The sequence below is a fragment of the Aspergillus brunneoviolaceus genome, assembly GCF_003184695.1.
Source record: "Aspergillus brunneoviolaceus CBS 621.78 unplaced genomic scaffold BO95scaffold_60, whole genome shotgun sequence".
In the NCBI taxonomy this organism is placed as follows: domain Eukaryota; kingdom Fungi; phylum Ascomycota; class Eurotiomycetes; order Eurotiales; family Aspergillaceae; genus Aspergillus; species Aspergillus brunneoviolaceus.
In genome coordinates, this window is record NW_020290790.1 from 257527 (window position 1) to 274771 (window position 17245).

The 17245-nt window shown below is 51.8% G+C and overlaps 6 protein-coding genes across 6 annotated transcripts; 4 read left to right on the plus strand and 2 right to left on the minus strand.

The window, feature by feature from the left end:
* Positions 1–893: 893 nt before the first annotated feature.
* BO95DRAFT_419867 (uncharacterized protein) lies at positions 894–3598 on the plus strand (the record flags this gene model as incomplete). The annotated part of the gene is made up of 7 exons (XM_025584510.1): positions 894–950; positions 1061–1109; positions 1197–1810; positions 1878–1931; positions 1986–2110; positions 2216–2414; positions 2488–3598. 7 exons carry the CDS (start codon positions 897–899, stop codon positions 3445–3447), a joined length of 2055 nt encoding a protein of 684 aa, XP_025439429.1. The 3' UTR covers positions 3448–3598.
* A 532-nt stretch (positions 3599–4130) lies between these two features.
* On the plus strand, positions 4131–5270 carry BO95DRAFT_516847 (D-mandelate dehydrogenase-like dehydrogenase; the record flags this gene model as incomplete). Its single annotated transcript, XM_025591849.1, has 2 exons — positions 4131–4646; positions 4755–5270. 2 exons carry the CDS (start codon positions 4131–4133, stop codon positions 5247–5249), a joined length of 1011 nt encoding a protein of 336 aa, XP_025439430.1. The 3' UTR covers positions 5250–5270.
* A 1027-nt stretch (positions 5271–6297) lies between these two features.
* On the minus strand, positions 6298–8303 carry BO95DRAFT_503537 (amino acid transporter; the record flags this gene model as incomplete). Its single annotated transcript, XM_025591091.1, has 4 exons — positions 6298–6962; positions 7052–7515; positions 7618–7798; positions 7878–8303. The coding sequence occupies 4 exons, from the start codon at positions 8301–8303 to the stop codon at positions 6402–6404; spliced, it is 1632 nt and encodes a 543-aa protein (XP_025439431.1). The 3' UTR covers positions 6298–6401.
* Positions 8304–9265: 962 nt separating this feature from the next.
* On the plus strand, positions 9266–11282 carry BO95DRAFT_455529 (aminotransferase-like domain-containing protein; the record flags this gene model as incomplete). The annotated part of the gene is made up of 6 exons (XM_025588345.1): positions 9266–9416; positions 9559–9590; positions 9665–9872; positions 9938–10014; positions 10082–10912; positions 11010–11282. 6 exons carry the CDS (start codon positions 9266–9268, stop codon positions 11280–11282), a joined length of 1572 nt encoding a protein of 523 aa, XP_025439432.1.
* A 1597-nt stretch (positions 11283–12879) lies between these two features.
* On the minus strand, positions 12880–14461 carry BO95DRAFT_445639 (VOC family protein). The gene has a single exon (XM_025587194.1). It carries the CDS (start codon positions 14377–14379, stop codon positions 12919–12921), a length of 1461 nt encoding a protein of 486 aa, XP_025439433.1. The 5' UTR covers positions 14380–14461; the 3' UTR covers positions 12880–12918.
* A 653-nt stretch (positions 14462–15114) lies between these two features.
* Positions 15115–16006, plus strand: BO95DRAFT_369790 (class II aldolase and Adducin domain-containing protein; the record flags this gene model as incomplete). Its single annotated transcript, XM_025582888.1, has 3 exons — positions 15115–15187; positions 15269–15526; positions 15609–16006. 3 exons carry the CDS (start codon positions 15115–15117, stop codon positions 16004–16006), a joined length of 729 nt encoding a protein of 242 aa, XP_025439434.1.
* Between the last annotated feature and the right edge of the window lie 1239 nt (positions 16007–17245).

The following is a 17245-nucleotide window of genomic DNA, read 5'->3' on the forward strand; positions in this document are numbered from 1 at the left end:
AAATGTAGTTGGTAACCCATTTTTGCCCGACAGAAATAGTTGTATTTTGTCCGCGCTTTTGAAGTAGTAGATTTGCTATTTCACGGACTTGAGAGTACTTTGGTGGTGTACCATGTTGATCTAATAATACAATCTATTTTCCAAGCGATTCTTCCTCTATAGAGGTTAATTTATGTGAGTTGGCTCTGGTAGTCTTGCGAAATTTGTCTATTTAAGCGATCTTAAAGTATTGATCGAGGAACTTGAAAAATACGTGCAGCTTCACGGATAGAGTTTGTATGACCTTTCTGAATAGCTTCAACTGCTAAGCAGAGTCTGCCCTCTTGTTCCACCCACTCTTTTGATGATTTAGGCATTTTTGGTGGTGTAATGGCTGTTTGGATAGCATCGCTTTCGGAGGCGCGGACGAGTTTCGATGGGTGGCCGACTCGCTTACGTGGCCGACTCGCTTGCCGCTTACGTTAAGTCGCTGATGTGATACGCGCCATCCTGGGGGGGGCTTGCTTCAATGTATCATGCCATGAACCAGCCGTACATCCATCCATACTGAGTTCAAAATTTAACGGAAAAGGACTTGGTGAGATCCTCCATGAACGGTCCAGAAGCCTTGTGCAGAATACATATAGATGGATCCTATTTAGCCTCCAGCAGCACAAGTCCACCCATCCACCTTGCCTAATGGTTGCTAATCGTTCACCGTAGTCCAGCCCGTAGTAGGCAAGTCTCGGGAAAAAAAAAAGTGCCAAAAAGCCCGTCCTTGGCAAGTGTCTTCCCCGCTCCTCGTAGTAACCTGTACTGACGCCCACGCCACGGAGGACAACCCAGCAGACATGTCTCAAAGTCCCACATATCATGAGCAATCTGGACATCAACGGCATGCGTCGAAAAGAGCACGAATGGGTGAGCGTACTCTGTTGGCTTGCATCGGCTGCAAGCAGCGCAAGTTGAAGGTGAGTCCCGGGGTTTTCTTTTCTTTTTCTTTAATCCGCCAATTGGCTCAGGAGTATGGCATTTTTGAGGAGGTGCATTGAGCCTGACTGGGAGCCATATCAATCGATAGTGCGATGGAAGAAGTCCAAAATGCAATAATTGTACACGAAGGGGTCGAGGTAGGACTCCCCGTTCCCATGCATTGACCTTTTTATTTTCTTTTCTTTTCTTGTTTTTTTTTTCTCCTTTTACTGATAGCGCCCTAGATTGCCTGGTCGAAGACCCAGCAACGGGCCTACATCGCCCTCGGGATTATATGCAAGCCCTGGAAGCTCGCGTGGCTTACCTGGAGCGACTTCTGCAACAGCACCAGCCGGAACTGGTGCCGAATGATTCGCATCCTACTAATTCGTCTCAAGGAGCTGTTGCCCTTGCTAGCGATTCAGGCTCAGCTGTCGTGGAACCCTCACCGAACCTGGACTCGCTCAGCAAGGAAGTAGCACTGCTATGTTTGAGTGCTGCCGGCCGTGAGCCGCAATTTTTTGGACCATCTTCGGGCGTCTTCTTCTCTCGTATTGCGAGCGCTAGTATTAATTTCCCCGTGAAGCCCCCGGGGTTGGGTGACTTTCCCGAGAATAAAGATAACAGTAGCACGTTTCGCCCCAGCAGGTCACAATGGACCACACCAATCTCGGCGGTGGAACTCCCATCCCCGGCTAAGGCGGCCTTGCTGTCCCAAGCCTACTTCAACAGCGTCCATCCACAGTATCCGTTTTTACACCGGCCGACTATCCAATCCATGGAAAAAGAATGCCTCAGTGCCAGTGCTTCAGGTGAGATCAGTAGCGCTGACCCGGTTTCATTGTTCTTCGTTCTCATGGTAAGAAGTCCTTTGTCCGCCTCGCGGTGAAGTCGGGGTCGCTGTGCTCACCTTCTACACAATATAGACATATGCAATCGGGTCCCTCGTCCTAGAGCAGTCGGAGACTGAAGCGGCTCAAGTAATTGTGCACCAAATCGTGTTACACCTTTCTTGCGTTTGCTGATTCCAGGAGGTGTTTTTCTCATGGGCCCTTGATCGCCTTGAACCTTTGCTTCACATCGATGGGCTGCAGTCAATCCAGGCTCTTCTTTGCTGTGCGGTCTACTCAATACGCTCTTACAATGGAGCTAGCCTTTGGTATGCTGTCCTTCGCATGGTCACCTTGACGACGACCTAGGCGATCCTCGAGAGGAAGAGTAGGCTTCTTCCTCTTCTTCAGCAGCAGCTAATGTGGCGGTGTAGGAAGCTCTCCGGCATGGCCATTCGACAGTGCGTCGAACTTGGCTATCATCGCAGTACTGAGAAGTACCGATCTCGCACCGACGTCTTGACCAAGGAGATTTCCAAGCGATGTTTCTGGGTGGCTTACGATTTAGATTGTGTCGCGTCATTCACCCTAGGACGGCCAAAGGGGATATCGGACAATGTCATCGATGTTGAGGTACGGTGTCCGGTCAATTTTAACGAAATGCTAGCACTCCGGTTTGTCCACTAATGGAGAGATCGGGAAACAGCTTCCGAGCGATATCGATGATGAATATATTACTTGCCAAGGTTTTTTGCAGCCCCCGCGTTCTTCACAGGCGGAAGCTCACACCACTATGACCGGCGCTATCCACGTTGTCCGACTGCGGCAGATCTGGTCCAAGATCAGCGACAACCTCTACTCCAATACATCAAACTCAAGCGATGGCAATCCTTCTGATTCGACGTTTCTCGAAAGGCTCCGTCTGGAACTCGAGAATTGGCGTCTGGGAGCGCCCAATGAGCTGGATACTACCAATGTTTCCTCTCTCGCGGTGTTCGGGTCGCCAGATTGGTTCCATCTCGCTTACGACTATTCGATTCTTCTGTTATACCGCCCCCTCATCACTTGCCAGCCCGAACCCCTGGGCGATATGCAGCGGTTGGAATCCATCGATGCTGCCTTCCAGGTTTGTTTCGACTGCGCCCGCGATATTTGCCAGCGATATCGGCGGCTATACCAACGTCAAGGCCGCGTACATTTTACTTGGGGTAGCCTGCATATCTTATTCCTTGCCGGACTGACTTTTAATTACTGCATTTGGCGTTCACGTCGGCTCCGTGAGGACACTACTCCCGGGGTAGTTGTCAATACCTGCATGGCGTGTACCACACTGCTGGCGATTATTGCCGAGCGATGGAGCCAGGCCTCGTCCTACCGGGATATATTTGAGACCCTGTCGGAACGGACCATCACCATGATGCACAGGGATTATCCGCATGGCGCCCGGAGAGAAGAAGCCGCAGTGTCGCCTCCCGCTCGAGCGATGGAAGCGATGTCATCTTGGGCCACAGGCTCTGGATTAAACTCCGATGGTGTGGATTGGATGCGTAGTGACCACAATCTGGCAGAACATGCGGACTTCGAAGCTTATGCGCCATTCCAGGAGTGGATTGAGGGACTGGACGATGGGCCACCGGCTGGGGGGTTGCCATGGTTCAATCAATGACTCGTTCGCTCGAACATTAAAGAACTCCACACCGTGCTAAAGCTTTCTTGCTTCTGGACGGAAACGAGCAAGTCCATGCCGGTTTTAATATCCTGGTCTTCATTCAAGCGTTTAGTCATTTATGAGATTAATTCGACCTCTGCAGTCTGGCAAGTAGGGTCGTAATCAACAATCAAGAAACTCCAGAATCTGCTTCCGATAGACGTATTCATCATTGTCAGAGTTGTACACTAGTGAGAATTTCCGAGTATCCTTAATCGACCTGCTAAACAGGGTTGTTCCCTCTGCCTGTCTTTTTTCCGGCCGGTAGAAGTGGGTTATTGCGGAGTGGCCGCGAGATAGGCCTACTATCCTTCCGTACCGTCGCAAATGGTAAAGTAAGGAGTGGGGCTCCAACTGGACCATTGACGGGAGAAGCCGAATGTCTTTCCGTCGTGTGCAAACATGCCGGAAGTTCCCTATTTATGCTTTGCCCCACTGATAGATAGATAAGGCACGAGGAGGGGGAGGGGCATTTCCTGTTCAAACTTATAAATTATTGAGGAAGCTGAGGCCCGATATTTCTTTTGTCATTCCGTCTTTGATGAGATTATAGACTTGTTTCTTTCTGCCAAAGCTCTTTGTGCCTTGACTCCCTCCAACACACCATCCAGCGCCAAAAAAAAATAAAAATAAAAAAAAAAATGTCTGCCACACAAAAACCACGGATTGTTGCCTTGGGCAAGCCGAGATATGTCGGAGAGGACTACCTCGCTGAGTTCCAGAAGGATTTCAACTACTCCGTACTCGAAGCCTACGACCGCGCGACCACCCAGCGACTGCTCGCGGAATCGATTGCTCGGGACGGTCCAATTGACGGATTTATCATCCGAATGGGCACGCCGCCCTACGAACCTTTCGATATGGAGCTGCTGTCTAGCCTGGCCCCCAACTGTCGCATCATCACCTCAGCCAGTGCTGGTTACAATGAATTCGATGTGGAGTGGATGACCAGCCAGGGCATGTATTTCTGCAACACCGTCGACGCTGTGGCGGAGAGCACCGCGGACATGGCTATCTTCCTGATTCTTGGCGTCCTGCGCAATACGACCAATGCTGAGCGTCAAGCCCGCGAGGGTAGCTGGCGCGCCGATCTCGTGCCCACTGCCGATCCCTCCGGGAAGGCCTTGGGTATCGTGGGACTGGGAGCCATTGGCAAGGTATGAACAAAGCCCTCTTTCCTCTCGAGTCGTCCCTTTGGAGATGTCAAGCCCAAAGTGACCGTGCAGTGACCGTGTGGGCTGACCACTTACGTCCCATGCGTGTAGTATCTCGCCAAAAAAGCCGCAGTGTTCAACATGCGCATCCTCTATCACAATCGCAACCGGCTGTCGCCGGAAGACGAGAAAATCTACGGGCTCACCTACTGCGAGACCCTGCATCAGCTCCTCCAGCAGTCCGATGTGGTGTCCATCAACTGCCCGCTCAACGCCCAGACCGAGGGATTGATCGGCAAGGAAGAGTTCGCGGTCATGAAGGATGGCGCTTATTTCATCAACACCGCCCGGGGCCCCATTGTGGATGAGTCGAGCCTGATCGAGGCCCTTGAGTCCGGCAAGGTGACTCGCGCGGGACTGGATGTCTTCGCCAACGAGCCGAACGTGAACTCGTACTTCAAGACCAGCAACAAGGTCATCGTGCAGCCGCACTTGGGCGGGTTGACCGACGTTTCCTTCGGTCGGGCCGAGCGCGAGTGCTTCGAGAACATCAAAGCCCTCTTCGCCCACGGCAAACCCAACTCGCCAGTCAACACGCCGCTATAAGGCGCGCGCAAGGGATCGGGCGTGAAAAGGGATTAATGAAAATACCATGAAAAGATCCATTTCCTTGACTACCCATGCATATACCTGTCTTTTTGTCTGTATTTTGTATATTGCTTTCTGTTGATATTCTTTTTCTTTTCTTCTCTTTTCTTTTCTTTCTTTCTGGCGGTCGTCTTCGATCGGTCTACTACCGCTGCAAGAGGCTAGATTCAGGTAAAATAGATGTACGAAGTTTTCGAACCCAAATGCATATAATTGATTCGGGTACTGCCAGCGCAATAATAATGACGTCTAGTGATTCCCTTGCCGCTGTAGCCAGAATATCTGCTTTCGCGAAACATGAGAATGAAATCAAACCAAGGGGGGAGGAGGGAGATAAGAAATAAGACGAGACGTCCTCCCGTCGGAACATTCGGCAAAAAGCAAACTCCTTTACTACTTATTCTTCTTCCTGGGGTGGTAATGATCTATAGAACTCTCCTCGCTATCTTCTTTCTTACTCTACTCTACCTCCGGTATGACTATACTCTGGATCTTCTCCCCCGTGGACTCTATTATCTCCAATAGTCAAAATATCTGGAGTTTGACTTGGGTTAATAAGTCCACGGTACAATACAATATTCAAGTTTAACAAGATCAGAGATATTGATATTAGGATTGATTTTCTCGTGTTAGACCTTCCATGAATCCATACCGTACTTGGCCATCACATACATCGACCGAACAGTGCTTTCTTGTTATATGGCGCGTATAGTTTGCTTCTTCCCAGTCAGGTGGAAGAATATTGTATCCGTCACGCCTCGCCTTCCTTCACTATTTCAACGAGCCAACCCCTTCTACCACGCAAAAGCAGTGGGACTTTATCAACATGCTTTTCCGGCAGCAGTCATTCTCACATGGTACAGATACAGGATACGACACGAATAGTGCGTGAGATAAACACGATTGGCTAATTGTTCATCTAATTCGTATCGCCAAAACACACACAAAAAGGAGAAAAAGAAAAAGAAAAAGAAAAAACAAACAAACAAACAAACAAACAAACAAACAACGCGATTGTATACGCCCGGTGCCCCCCGTTTATCCTCCTCGCCGTAACTCTTTCTTTCCTTGACCCTGTGCGTAATGTGAAAAGATGTATATATGTCCCTTTTAATCCACCAAAGCACTCAACATGTTCGACAGTCTCCACTTCTTGTCCCGAGTAGGGCGCCCCGCTCCCGTGTCCGTGCGATAGAACCGCCGCATCGAATCCAGGTCGACTTTGGTCCCCTCGATCCAGAACGGGGTCCGGTAGAAGAGCTTGGCCGCCGCATAGATGACGATAACCGCCACGACGCTCACGTAGTTGGCGAAGAAGTTGCTGACGCTGGAGGCCTCGTGCAGGGGCCAGACGCTGAGGTAGAACTCTAGCCCCATCAGAACGACACACCAGACGAGGCCCCAGTAGGCGGAGAAGGGGAACCATCGACTCCGCCAGGCCAGACTCGACAAGGGCCGCCCCTGCGCCACCCAGGCGTATCTCATGCGGATATGGGAGAGGCAGATGATGCCCCAGCCGAACAGCACGAAGAGCGAGGTGAGGTTGGAGAACCACGTGAACACTTCGGCCCCGCTGCTGCTGACGTTGAGGAAGGAGATGCCCCCGCCGATGATCAACGTGCTGAGGACTCCCGCCCAGGGACGACCGTCGTCGTCGGCACGTCCGAAGATCTAACAGCGGGTGAGTTTGAATCAGTGATTAAAGAACAGGAAGGAAATTGGAAGCCCAGCGTAGGGGCAAGAAGACGCAAACGACATACCTTGGGAGCCATGTTGATATGTGCCAGGCCCATCAGGGTCCTGGCCCCGGCGTAGGCGGAGATGCTGCCGGTGGAAAGAACGGAGATCATGATGACGGCGTTCATCATGTGGGCCAACGGCATCAGGCCGGCCGACTTGTACGCCAGCACGAACGGTGAGGCGTTGGACCCGGAGTTGCCGAAGAGATCCGGGTTTTGGGGGTCCACGTTGATCGTCACGGCCAGGGACCCGAGGATATAGAACAGAGAGAGACGGAGCCAGATGGAATTCACTGCTTTGGGCACGGCGGTGCGGGGCTGAGACGTCTCCGCGGCCACCAGAGCAATGTTCTCCGATCCAGACATGGCGAAGATGCAAATGGGGAGTACGGACAGAAACCCTTTGAAGCCGTTGGTGAACGGGGCGATGTTCCAATAGCGGAAGCCAATGGGACCTTCACCAGGGCTCCCTCCAGCGGAAATAACTGCAGCATTCGAACAAAAACAAAGTCCCGTCAGCTTTCCATTCTGCCATCCCGGGTGACTTGCAGAGGGGGATCTCTTCTGGAATTGCACAAACTACTTACCGATCAAGGATATGATCACGACGATAATCCAAAAGAACTTGATGGCGGAGGAACAGACCTCTACCTCACCAAAGAACCGGACGGCCCAGACGTTGATGAAGACGATGATGGCCCACGCTATGATGATGGCCGCCGGAGTAGGGACTTTGTCGGTCCAGAAGTTGAGGGTGGTGACAAACCCCTATGGAAGCAAGGTCAGTAACCCCATATAAAAAGCTCGTTGGGGTGGGGTTAGAGGAGAAGTCAGGGTAGAACGGTACCTGTAGCTCGTTGGCCACTGTGATGAAGTATTGGATCCAATATGCCCACCCCAGTGTGAAGGCGACTGCAGGGTCAATGAATATCTGTGCCCATTGAACGAAGGCCGATGGCAGAGGATATAGAACAGCCATCTCTCCGATAGACTGACTGACCGCCCACACCATGGTACCACTCAGCACGTACCCGATTACTAGAGCAGCCGGCCCTCCTTTCTGCAGAGATGTTCCACTGCCCAACCACAACCCCATGCCAATGGCCGAGCCCAACGCGATCATGGTCAAATGACGAGTCGATAGCGACCGATGAAGGTCTGTTTCGGCTCCATGATCAACATCTTCGTCCAGAGTCGACTTGCGTGAGATGACTTTCTTCTGTTCTGGTCCCGTTGCACTGGCAAGAGACACTTCGGATTGGATTTGAACCATTGGAACGAGACTGAATATCTGGAGGAACCTTTGCCGTTGTCGTCGAGAAAGAACAAACCCAGGTCACTACCCTCAATATGCAATAGCAATCATTTAGAGATGACTATAAGACTTTCAGGCAAAGGGAAGGGAAGGGGAGGGAGGAGTAGTCTTTCGAACTAAGCGAAGTCAAGTACGCTACGCTACGGTGGCAATCCTGACTAAAGCGATATATCTACCATTGGGAGATAAGAACGAAGTCATGCTGATTCGCAGAAAATGATAAGAAATGTCTTTGCCCAGGAAATGACGGACTACAAGGAGCAGTCATGCAGATCTGGATCCTCTTCCCCGGCAATATCAGGGATGTAGACGTTAGTGTTTGATGGAAGGTTGGGGAAATCGACCAATACCAGGATATCTACTGGCTGATTGTAGTCGTTCCCACCAGAAACCTCTTCCGAAGGGCCGAAAGCCTACGGGACACCATTTACCTCCATTGGGTCCACCAAAGAGACTCCAGATATCGTGGGCATGAGTTCAAAGCATTCGGGCTCAAATAGCAATGTGTAAGAAAGGACCTGCACCGGAGCCAATCACGGGGAAACCCGAGGAATAACGGGGGTGGAGCCAGTGGCCGAATTCGGGGCTTCCCGACTACGTCCACGGTGAACTCGATAATCGATAATAGATAATAGAGAAAGATAAAAAAAAAAAAAAAAAAAGACATACGGAGTACTCTCCCTCGTTGCCCTATCGCCTGTGTGTCATACTTCAAACCGTGATGAATCACTGACTCATTTCGCCACGTAATAAAGGTCAAATTAGCATTGCTACTATCCTGGCCTAGATCGATATCGGTAGCGCATCTGATTCTTGTACCTTGCTTCTCCAACTGCTGCCATCCTTGCACCCTTCCTAATCAGCTTTTTTCATCCCTACCAGGCTCTTTGACGTACATTTCTGTGTGCATTTCTGCGAAGATGGACCTCCATACTGCGAACGGCTCGACCCTCTTGCAGAATATTGATCAATGGCGAGAACTCTGCGAGCCCATGCCGACGGGGATCTCTCCTGCAACCAGCAGCGATAAATTCAAAAGCCCGGTACAATTCCATGCAATCGCGTCTATTCGTCCGAAGCATTGCGTTTCTAACGAGACCTCTGGGGTTAGGCATGTGCAGCAAAGCCCAAGGCCAAGGATGTCAGCCGTAAGTCGCCCGCTCTTACCGACGAGGTGGACAACTTACTTATTGTACTCGGTGAAACGCATTAGATTTTCTGTCGGAGGAGTCGGCTAGTCGCAAGGTATGACTTGGACTTGAATTCCTGCATCGCGTACGGGGCCCTGCAAATACTGACGATACGTTTCTGGATGTCAGGGCTCCACATTGAAGGTTGCTGCAAGGTACCTGAAGACCCCAGGTATCATCTCTCTTGGGGGTGGATTGCCTTCTCCCGAGTACTTCCCCATCGAAAAAGTGCGGGTTGATGTCTCTCAGCCCGCCGGCCACCAGGCCACCGCCAATGGCAGCCTGGCGACCATAGAGGCAAGCAAGGGTGATGTGCGCAATGGCCGGGGCTTGTACGGTAAGCTTGTCGCAGTCCATGCAATTAACCTTCACACCAATGGAGCACTGATAAGCGAGCCACAGATCTGGAGGTGGCGCTCAACTACGGTCAAGCGGTGGGGTCTGCTCAACTGCTGCGATTTGTGACCGAGCATACCGAGGTGCGTACTTCGCCGGGGGAAAGTCGAATTGAATTCTCTGATGGGCTAAACTGATGTTTGCGAAAAGATCGTTCATAGCCCTCTGTACTCGGACTGGCAATGTTGCTTGACCTCTGGCACCACATACGCGTGGGATGCCACCTTGCGGATGCTGTGCCAGCGAGGCGATTATATTCTGATGGAAGAATACACCTTCTCCAGCGCCCAGGAGACGGCACTCCCTCAGGGACTCCAGATTGCGCCGGTCCCGATGGACGACGATGGACTGCTGCCCGAGCGTCTGGATGAGATTCTCTGCTCGTGGGATGTGCAGGCTCGCGGGGCGCGGAAGCCGCATGTCCTATACATGGTGCCCACCGGCCAAAATCCCACCGGCCGCACGCAGCCGGCAGCCCGACGCCGTGCGATCTATGCCGTTGCCCAACGGCATGATCTGTGCATCATCGAGGACGAACCGTACTATTTCCTCCAGATGCCCACCACCACGACGGGCGCGGAGCAGGAGTCCTCCTCAAGCGAGCTCCCCTCGCACGAGTCGTTCCTACAGAGTCTGATCCCGTCATACTTGAGCCTCGATGTCGATGGACGAGTCCTGCGCCTGGACTCCTTTTCCAAGGTGCTCGCGCCCGGACTTCGAGTGGGCTGGATCGTCGGCGCCGAGCGGCTGGTCGAGCGCTTCACGCGTGGGTGCGAAACCTCCAACCAGAACCCTTCCGGTGTCTCCCAGATCATAATCTATAAGCTCCTGGACGAGCAGTGGGGCCATGCTGGATATCTAGACTGGCTCATGCAGCTGCAGCAGTCCTATCGGCGGCGCCGCGATGGCATGCTGCAGGCCTGTGACAAATATCTGCCACGCGAGATTGCGAGTTGGGATGCGCCGGTTGCCGGCATGTTTGTCAGTACCATTGCTTTTCTTTCTTTTCTTTTCTTCTCTTCTCTTCTCCTCCCCCGCGTGTGCGTATCAACTCAAGCAACTAACCCCGAACTCAAAGCATTGGATCCGTGTCGACTGGACCAAGCACCCTGCGGTTAAGGCTGGGAAGACTCCCGAGGAAATCGAAGAGGCCGTGTTTCACGCGGCAGTAGACGCAGGTGTTCTGGTTTGCCGCGGCAGTTGGTTCCGCGCAGGAGGCGCCAGTATCGGCGACAATCCCCTCTTTTTTCGCACCACCTTCGCGGCGGCTGGTGCCGACGCGATTTCCCAGGCGATTTCGCGGCTCGGGCAGGCGCTGAGAGCCGAGTATCAGCTCGATAGCAGCGTATGAGATTTGTCTGCGGCGGCAAAAAGCGTCGACAGGTTGGAGGCACGGTGCCTCAAGGTCCACGCAGGTTGGCATTATAGCCGGAGTGAATATAGATAGATACTTGGCAGACAAGCTGGCATTAACCTTGGTCTGTACCGTTCGAGGCCTTCTTGAGGGAGGCAGAAGGGGCGAAGGGGGAGGGGGGGGCGGAGGGCGCGCGGGCGCCTTTATTTCTTTTCATGTTAGACTATCTCAATACCACTTCATGAACATTCACAGTCACATTCTACAGTCCTCTCCAGAAAAACAGACCCAGACTTAGACCCATAACCATAGCAAAAGTAGCGATGGACTCAGTCGGACTGACTACGTGCTTCTACACTTCTTAAGGGGAGCCTCGTATACCTGCAATAACTTTGAGCCGGGAAAACAAAGAGATCACCGCCGGTTCGAGGAAGAGAACCACAAATTCAGAGGGCAGAGCATACTCCCTGCTTCACACGAAACAGAACTAACAATAATTGCCAAACCACGTGGTGGCTTACCCAGCCCTAACAAGGGCCGATCTACCCATAGCATAGAACAGTAGTACCGGCTGTCACTACTCTATGCGCGGGAATATAGGGAATAGCACCGAATGCATGAAGCAGAAGTTGCCTAGATGCCCCCCATGAACAGGCCTTATTGTCATATCCAATCAGAATATACCTCACGTGCCAAACTGAAGTCATGAAATCTACGCCTATTATCAACAGTGATGACTGGTGAATGTGGATAACGATTAATGGATCTCTTGCCACAGGCCCGAAGCTTGGGATAGGCAGAACCCTCAGCCTGCCCTGGGGGGGAAGGGGTCGCGCTGTCTTTGCTGCTGTCTCCGCCACATGAAGGCTTCTTCCGAGACAACCGAGCAAAGGATGCTGGACCGGACTCTGAATCATTCGACCTCTTCTCCTCTCCCTCGCGCAGACGCGCGGGCCGGTCGCCTGGACTGTCTCTCCTATCGTATCGCCGTGCACGATACTGGCGGGACATCTTATCGTTGCAATCATGAATAATAGATAATAGGAAATCAGGATGCGGCGGGGCGTTGGCCCCGTTTCTTTCTTGGCCTCCGTGCTCCCCCTCCCCCTTCCCCCCCATGTGGCGGTTCTTCGGCTATATCCGTCACTGGCTGGATTTTGGCCTTGGCCCTTTCTCGAGCGTGGCAAAGACAGCATGGATGGAAGGTAGGGGTGGGGGTTCGATCCGGTGCGGAATGTCCCTCACCTTTTCGGTCGAGAAGGGCGTTCGTTCTGCATACTAGGCTATCACTGACCTGGGGACTTTTGGATCCCGGCTCTATGGCTCTCAAATGAGCCCCAGTAGATTGGCGAACCCACAATTCAGGTCTTACGTTCTCGTCGTCCACTCTAGGAGAAGACATCTATGCGTTTTCGTCCCGAGGTAAAACTTTATGATGACTACGATCTACAGCAGATAAGGAGGGATGGGATGCCACCTTGTACGCTTGCATTGGTAAAGCACGGATCAGGCTGGGCTGTCGCTACTACGTTTGAAGGTTGCAGGGATGTACGGTTGAAGGTCAAGTTTACAGGCATGAACAAAGGGGGGAATTCTCATTATGTTTAGGTGTGATGTTGTAAAGCACAGACTTCTATGCACGAAGCTCCAATCCAAGAATCTTGAAACAACGCTCGACGCTCTGCCTTTGATGCGATGCATAGAGCCCATCCATGTCCAAAACCGTAGCCCCCAATGACCGGTTGAAACCGGCCTCATCTGCCGTGGATTCGCGGTGGGCAAAGGCCGACTTGGACGTAAGATTGGACTGGAAGATCCCTGCCGCGGAGAAGGGCAGGAAGTCCTCGTAGGTGATCGGTGTCGCCACAATGACTGACTGCTGAATGAGCTGGTCTAGGAGATCTGCGGCATCGCTGGCCGCGTCCACGCGGCTGGGATCGAAGGAGGTTTGGCGACAGGAATATTCAAAGTACACCAGTCCCTGGCGGCGCAGCTCCGTCCAATCATCGGGGTACTGGGCAAAGACTTCGGCCATGATCTCGTCGGTGCGCGAGGCATCGGCGTGTTCGGCGTCCGCCCGTTGCAATGCCTCGTCCAGCAAGGCGTCGTACAGCTGCCGTCCCTTGGTGGTGGGAGCCGCCCCCCGCTGCTCGATTTCCCCGAACCGGGCCTTGTGAGACCCTTGGACGACCCTCGCCGACGATGCGTGACTCGGGCCATCTTCTCGGAAGCCAATCGACTCTTCAAGGGCAAGAAAGCTGGTCTGTCGGAGGAGGATGGGACACGCACGGCGCGGGGGGCCTTCGATGCGGTCCTTAACCGCCATCCCCGCCCGGGCCATCTGGCGATGAGACTCCTCGATGTCGAGTGCCCGGGGTGTGAGATGATTGATATGGGCGCTTGTGAAACTGGCAATATCGGCGAGAATAGGATGGGCCTTGCGCATCTCCTGGTACTGGGACACAGTGGCCGCGGCCATCCCCTGCCAGCGGAAGGACTCCAACGCGTTGGTGATGAATGATTCGGCCTGCTGCCCGGTCAGCTGGCCGCCCTGGGCCTCGGCCTGATCGAGCAGCAATAGCAAATCATCAGTAAAGATCTGCCGACGGCTGAGAAGGTCGAGGGCAATCTGTTTGGACGAATCTGTCGTTATGAGCTCTGGTCGGAGGAGCGTGGTGAACACGCGGAAGGGGTTTTTCTGCAGCGCGGACGCCTCCGTAGGGCGAAAGCAGGTGGCGTGCATGGGCAAGCCCGCCACAGCCAGGTCATAGTAGCCCACAGGAGCCATACCGAGGAGAGCGAACACCCGCCGGATGGTCTGCAGCTCCTGCGGCGTCCCCAGTCGAATGGCGCCGTGACGTTCCAGCCCCAGACGATGGGCCTCATTGGCTGCGATGGGGTACGCTCGATTCACTTCGCTCACAATGCGCACCAAGTCTCCGTATAGGGGAACCTCTGCCCGGTACATGGCGGACATGTTGGCCGCGAAAGTCGAGCGCAGGTCATCGCGATGTACGTAGTCCTCTCCCGTGTACTGTGAGGCAGCCGCATGATGCGGGGACGCTATGTGACGAACGGTAACTGACGTCGACATTGTGTATGTAAGGAAACAGTGAAAGAGATGGCTTTAAGACGGTATGGGGCTTCAGAAGGAGTGAAATATCATATGGATTTTATGGTCCCCGGCAGACCAAGTCCGGAAGACCAGATGCCATAGTTATACTCCTTTCGGCGGAAGGCGCGTTGGATCGGATCACCAAATCACACCACCCACTTCCGAGCCCCAGTAGTAAACTCACCGGACTTTCTGAGGAGAGTTTGAGGGTGCTCCGTGATCATCCAGTATCAGGATCCATGATGCTACCCCGGGTGGCCTCGTTCGGAAACTACCCCTGGCAGCGCAGCTGAGCTGAGAGACGGGAGTGTGGAAAGGTCGCCCGTCAGCCAATCACGGAAGAAGCCGTGCTGACACATGGTCTTCTTATCTCCGCCACTCGTCGCGTATCTTCCTTTCCACCAGCAATTCCCTGGTCGTAAATTTATTATCTCACAAGTATGCTTTGGAGCTCGAAATTATATTTCTCTCGATCTTCTTCTTTGTCTCATCTTATCATGGTGTCTTTACCTCGAACTTTTCCTGTTGTTTTCATCAATTCCTCCCCCCCCCAACCTCCCTTCCTACACAATGAGCTCAACTAGTACAACAACGGTGACTGCCACCACCACCACCACCACACCCAAGCATGCATCCGAGGTTCGGCCCAACCGAGTACACTTCATCCCCCGACCTGAAACGAAAGAAGAAGAACGGCGATGGCTCCTCGAGCAGATGGCAGGGGCATTCCGCATCTTTGCTCACCTGGGCTATGCGGATGGTGGAAGTGGCCATATTAGTCTTCGAGGTTGGTAATCGACAGACTCCCCGGGGGCTCTCGTGCTCCCTCATCTCGCATGGTGTAAACCCCTAATAACCCGACATACAGACCCTGTGGAGCCTAGTACCTTCTGGATCAATCCCTACGGCGTCCACTTTGGACTGCTGCGCGTCTCAGACATGGTCCGGGTTGATGAGCACGGGAATCGCGTGGGAGGGGCGGACCGTGCGATCAATAACGCTGGCTTTATCATCCATTCCATCTTACACCAGCGACGACCCGACGTCGTGGCTGCCTGTCACGTGCACAGCCCCTATGGCCGGGCCTGGAGTACCTTCGGCCGCGACATTGACATGATTAACCAGGGTGAGCTTGGCCCTTCTGTTGAGTGAGCACGAAGTCGGGAGCAACCTCCACTAATTTAATACCTCGGTGTTCTTGGACTCAGACTCCTGCATGTTCTACAATGATCTCGCCGTATACCCTGCATTTGGCGGAGTGGTATTTTCCCAGGACGAAGGGGTGCGGATCGCGGACGCTTTGGGACCAACCAAGAAAAACCTGATCATGCAAAACCACGGCCTACTCACGTGCGGCGGCACGGTGGCAGAAGCGGCGGCTTTCTTCATTGCGCTGGAACGAGCCTGCCAGGCTCAGATCATGGTGGAATCCATGGTAGCACCTAACACAGTCGGGGCTTCCACCGGGCTGAAGAAAACCGTCATCGATGCGGATGCCGCCGCGTACACGAAGCGAGGAACGGGCTCGCCCGAGGTCATGTATTGTCAATTCAAACCGGAATACGACCTGATTCTACAGCGCTCGGGCGGGGACTTCTTGCTGTAAGTTGCTGGGTGGTTGACGATTCGCACCGGGCGGGTTGCGGGCTAGTCTGGGGCTAGTAGTCTATTGTGGATTTCAATGGCTGTGATGATTGTTCGATGTTTATGATATTCGTGGGTGACAATGAGATGAGATAGAGAAACAGGCGTTGGCTGTACTGAAAGAATACCCGAAGACGGGAAGCCAATAAATACTTGTGAGTATTCCAGACGACTGTAGATATTCAGAGAAGATCATTCTTCCTTGACTTATATTTAGAGTAGATATTCTTATCGATATAGAAAATACTGAGATCAAATCAAATGACAACCAAGAGATAGAAGGATCAAAGAAGATATACAGAGTGGCTTGATCGCCTGGGTTATAAGAGGTTGAAGAGGTTGCTGCTATGGTAAAATATCTTAGTTCCAGACCGCAGGGCTAACGAGCTAATAACATAATCGGACACTGAACCGCGGCGACCCCAAGCCGCCGCTAACATGCATCCAGCCTAGCTAAACGCCCGAGATCCAGCTGTGTCCACCCGTTCAGGCCTCGAGTCCCTTGAAGCCCACTCTGGTTCGCCAGGAAGGATCAACATCCTCTTCCATGATCCATCCTCGAAAAAACTCTCCTGGGTGGAGTGGACCACCTATCGCCCAGGAACCATGTTCGGATCTCATCACGCGTCCTTTTTCTGTCGGCCGGCTGCCATCATGGCCATCATAGTCATCATGCACTCTCCTCTCTCGCGACAGAGTTCTCTTGGAGGAGGGACAATCACTGTTTATTTAATAACTTAAATCAGACTTGGTTTATTATTTTTTTTAACTATAAAACTTACTAGAACTTAATCTATTTTATAATTTACTGGATACTTAATCTTTGTTAAATAATTAATAATTTTATTTAGTACTATGATTATAGTAATATTAATCATTTTTATTTTATTATAATTAAGTAGAAATAGATAGAGTATTTTTTTAAGTTTCTATACATTTTTTTTTATATTATATTTATTTAAAAACAGTAGGCCTACTGTTTATAAGATTTATAATATTTATAATAATTTTTTTGATTATCTGGATTACTTATTTAACTGACTAGTAAAAAAGCAGATACTCTAAAAAAAAAGATTTTTAGAAGTTTATAGAATATATATTAAAAGCTTTAAAAATACTACTATTATATTTATTAAATAGAAGATTATATCTATATAATTATAATTATTTTAAACCTAATATTAAAGCTTAAGAAGTTTAA

Bases quoted from the DNA above. Each gene is read 5' to 3' on its own strand.
- BO95DRAFT_445639 (XM_025587194.1), bottom strand. From the start codon at position 14,379: ATGTCGACGTCAGTTACCGTTCGTCACATAGCGTCCCCGCATCATGCG.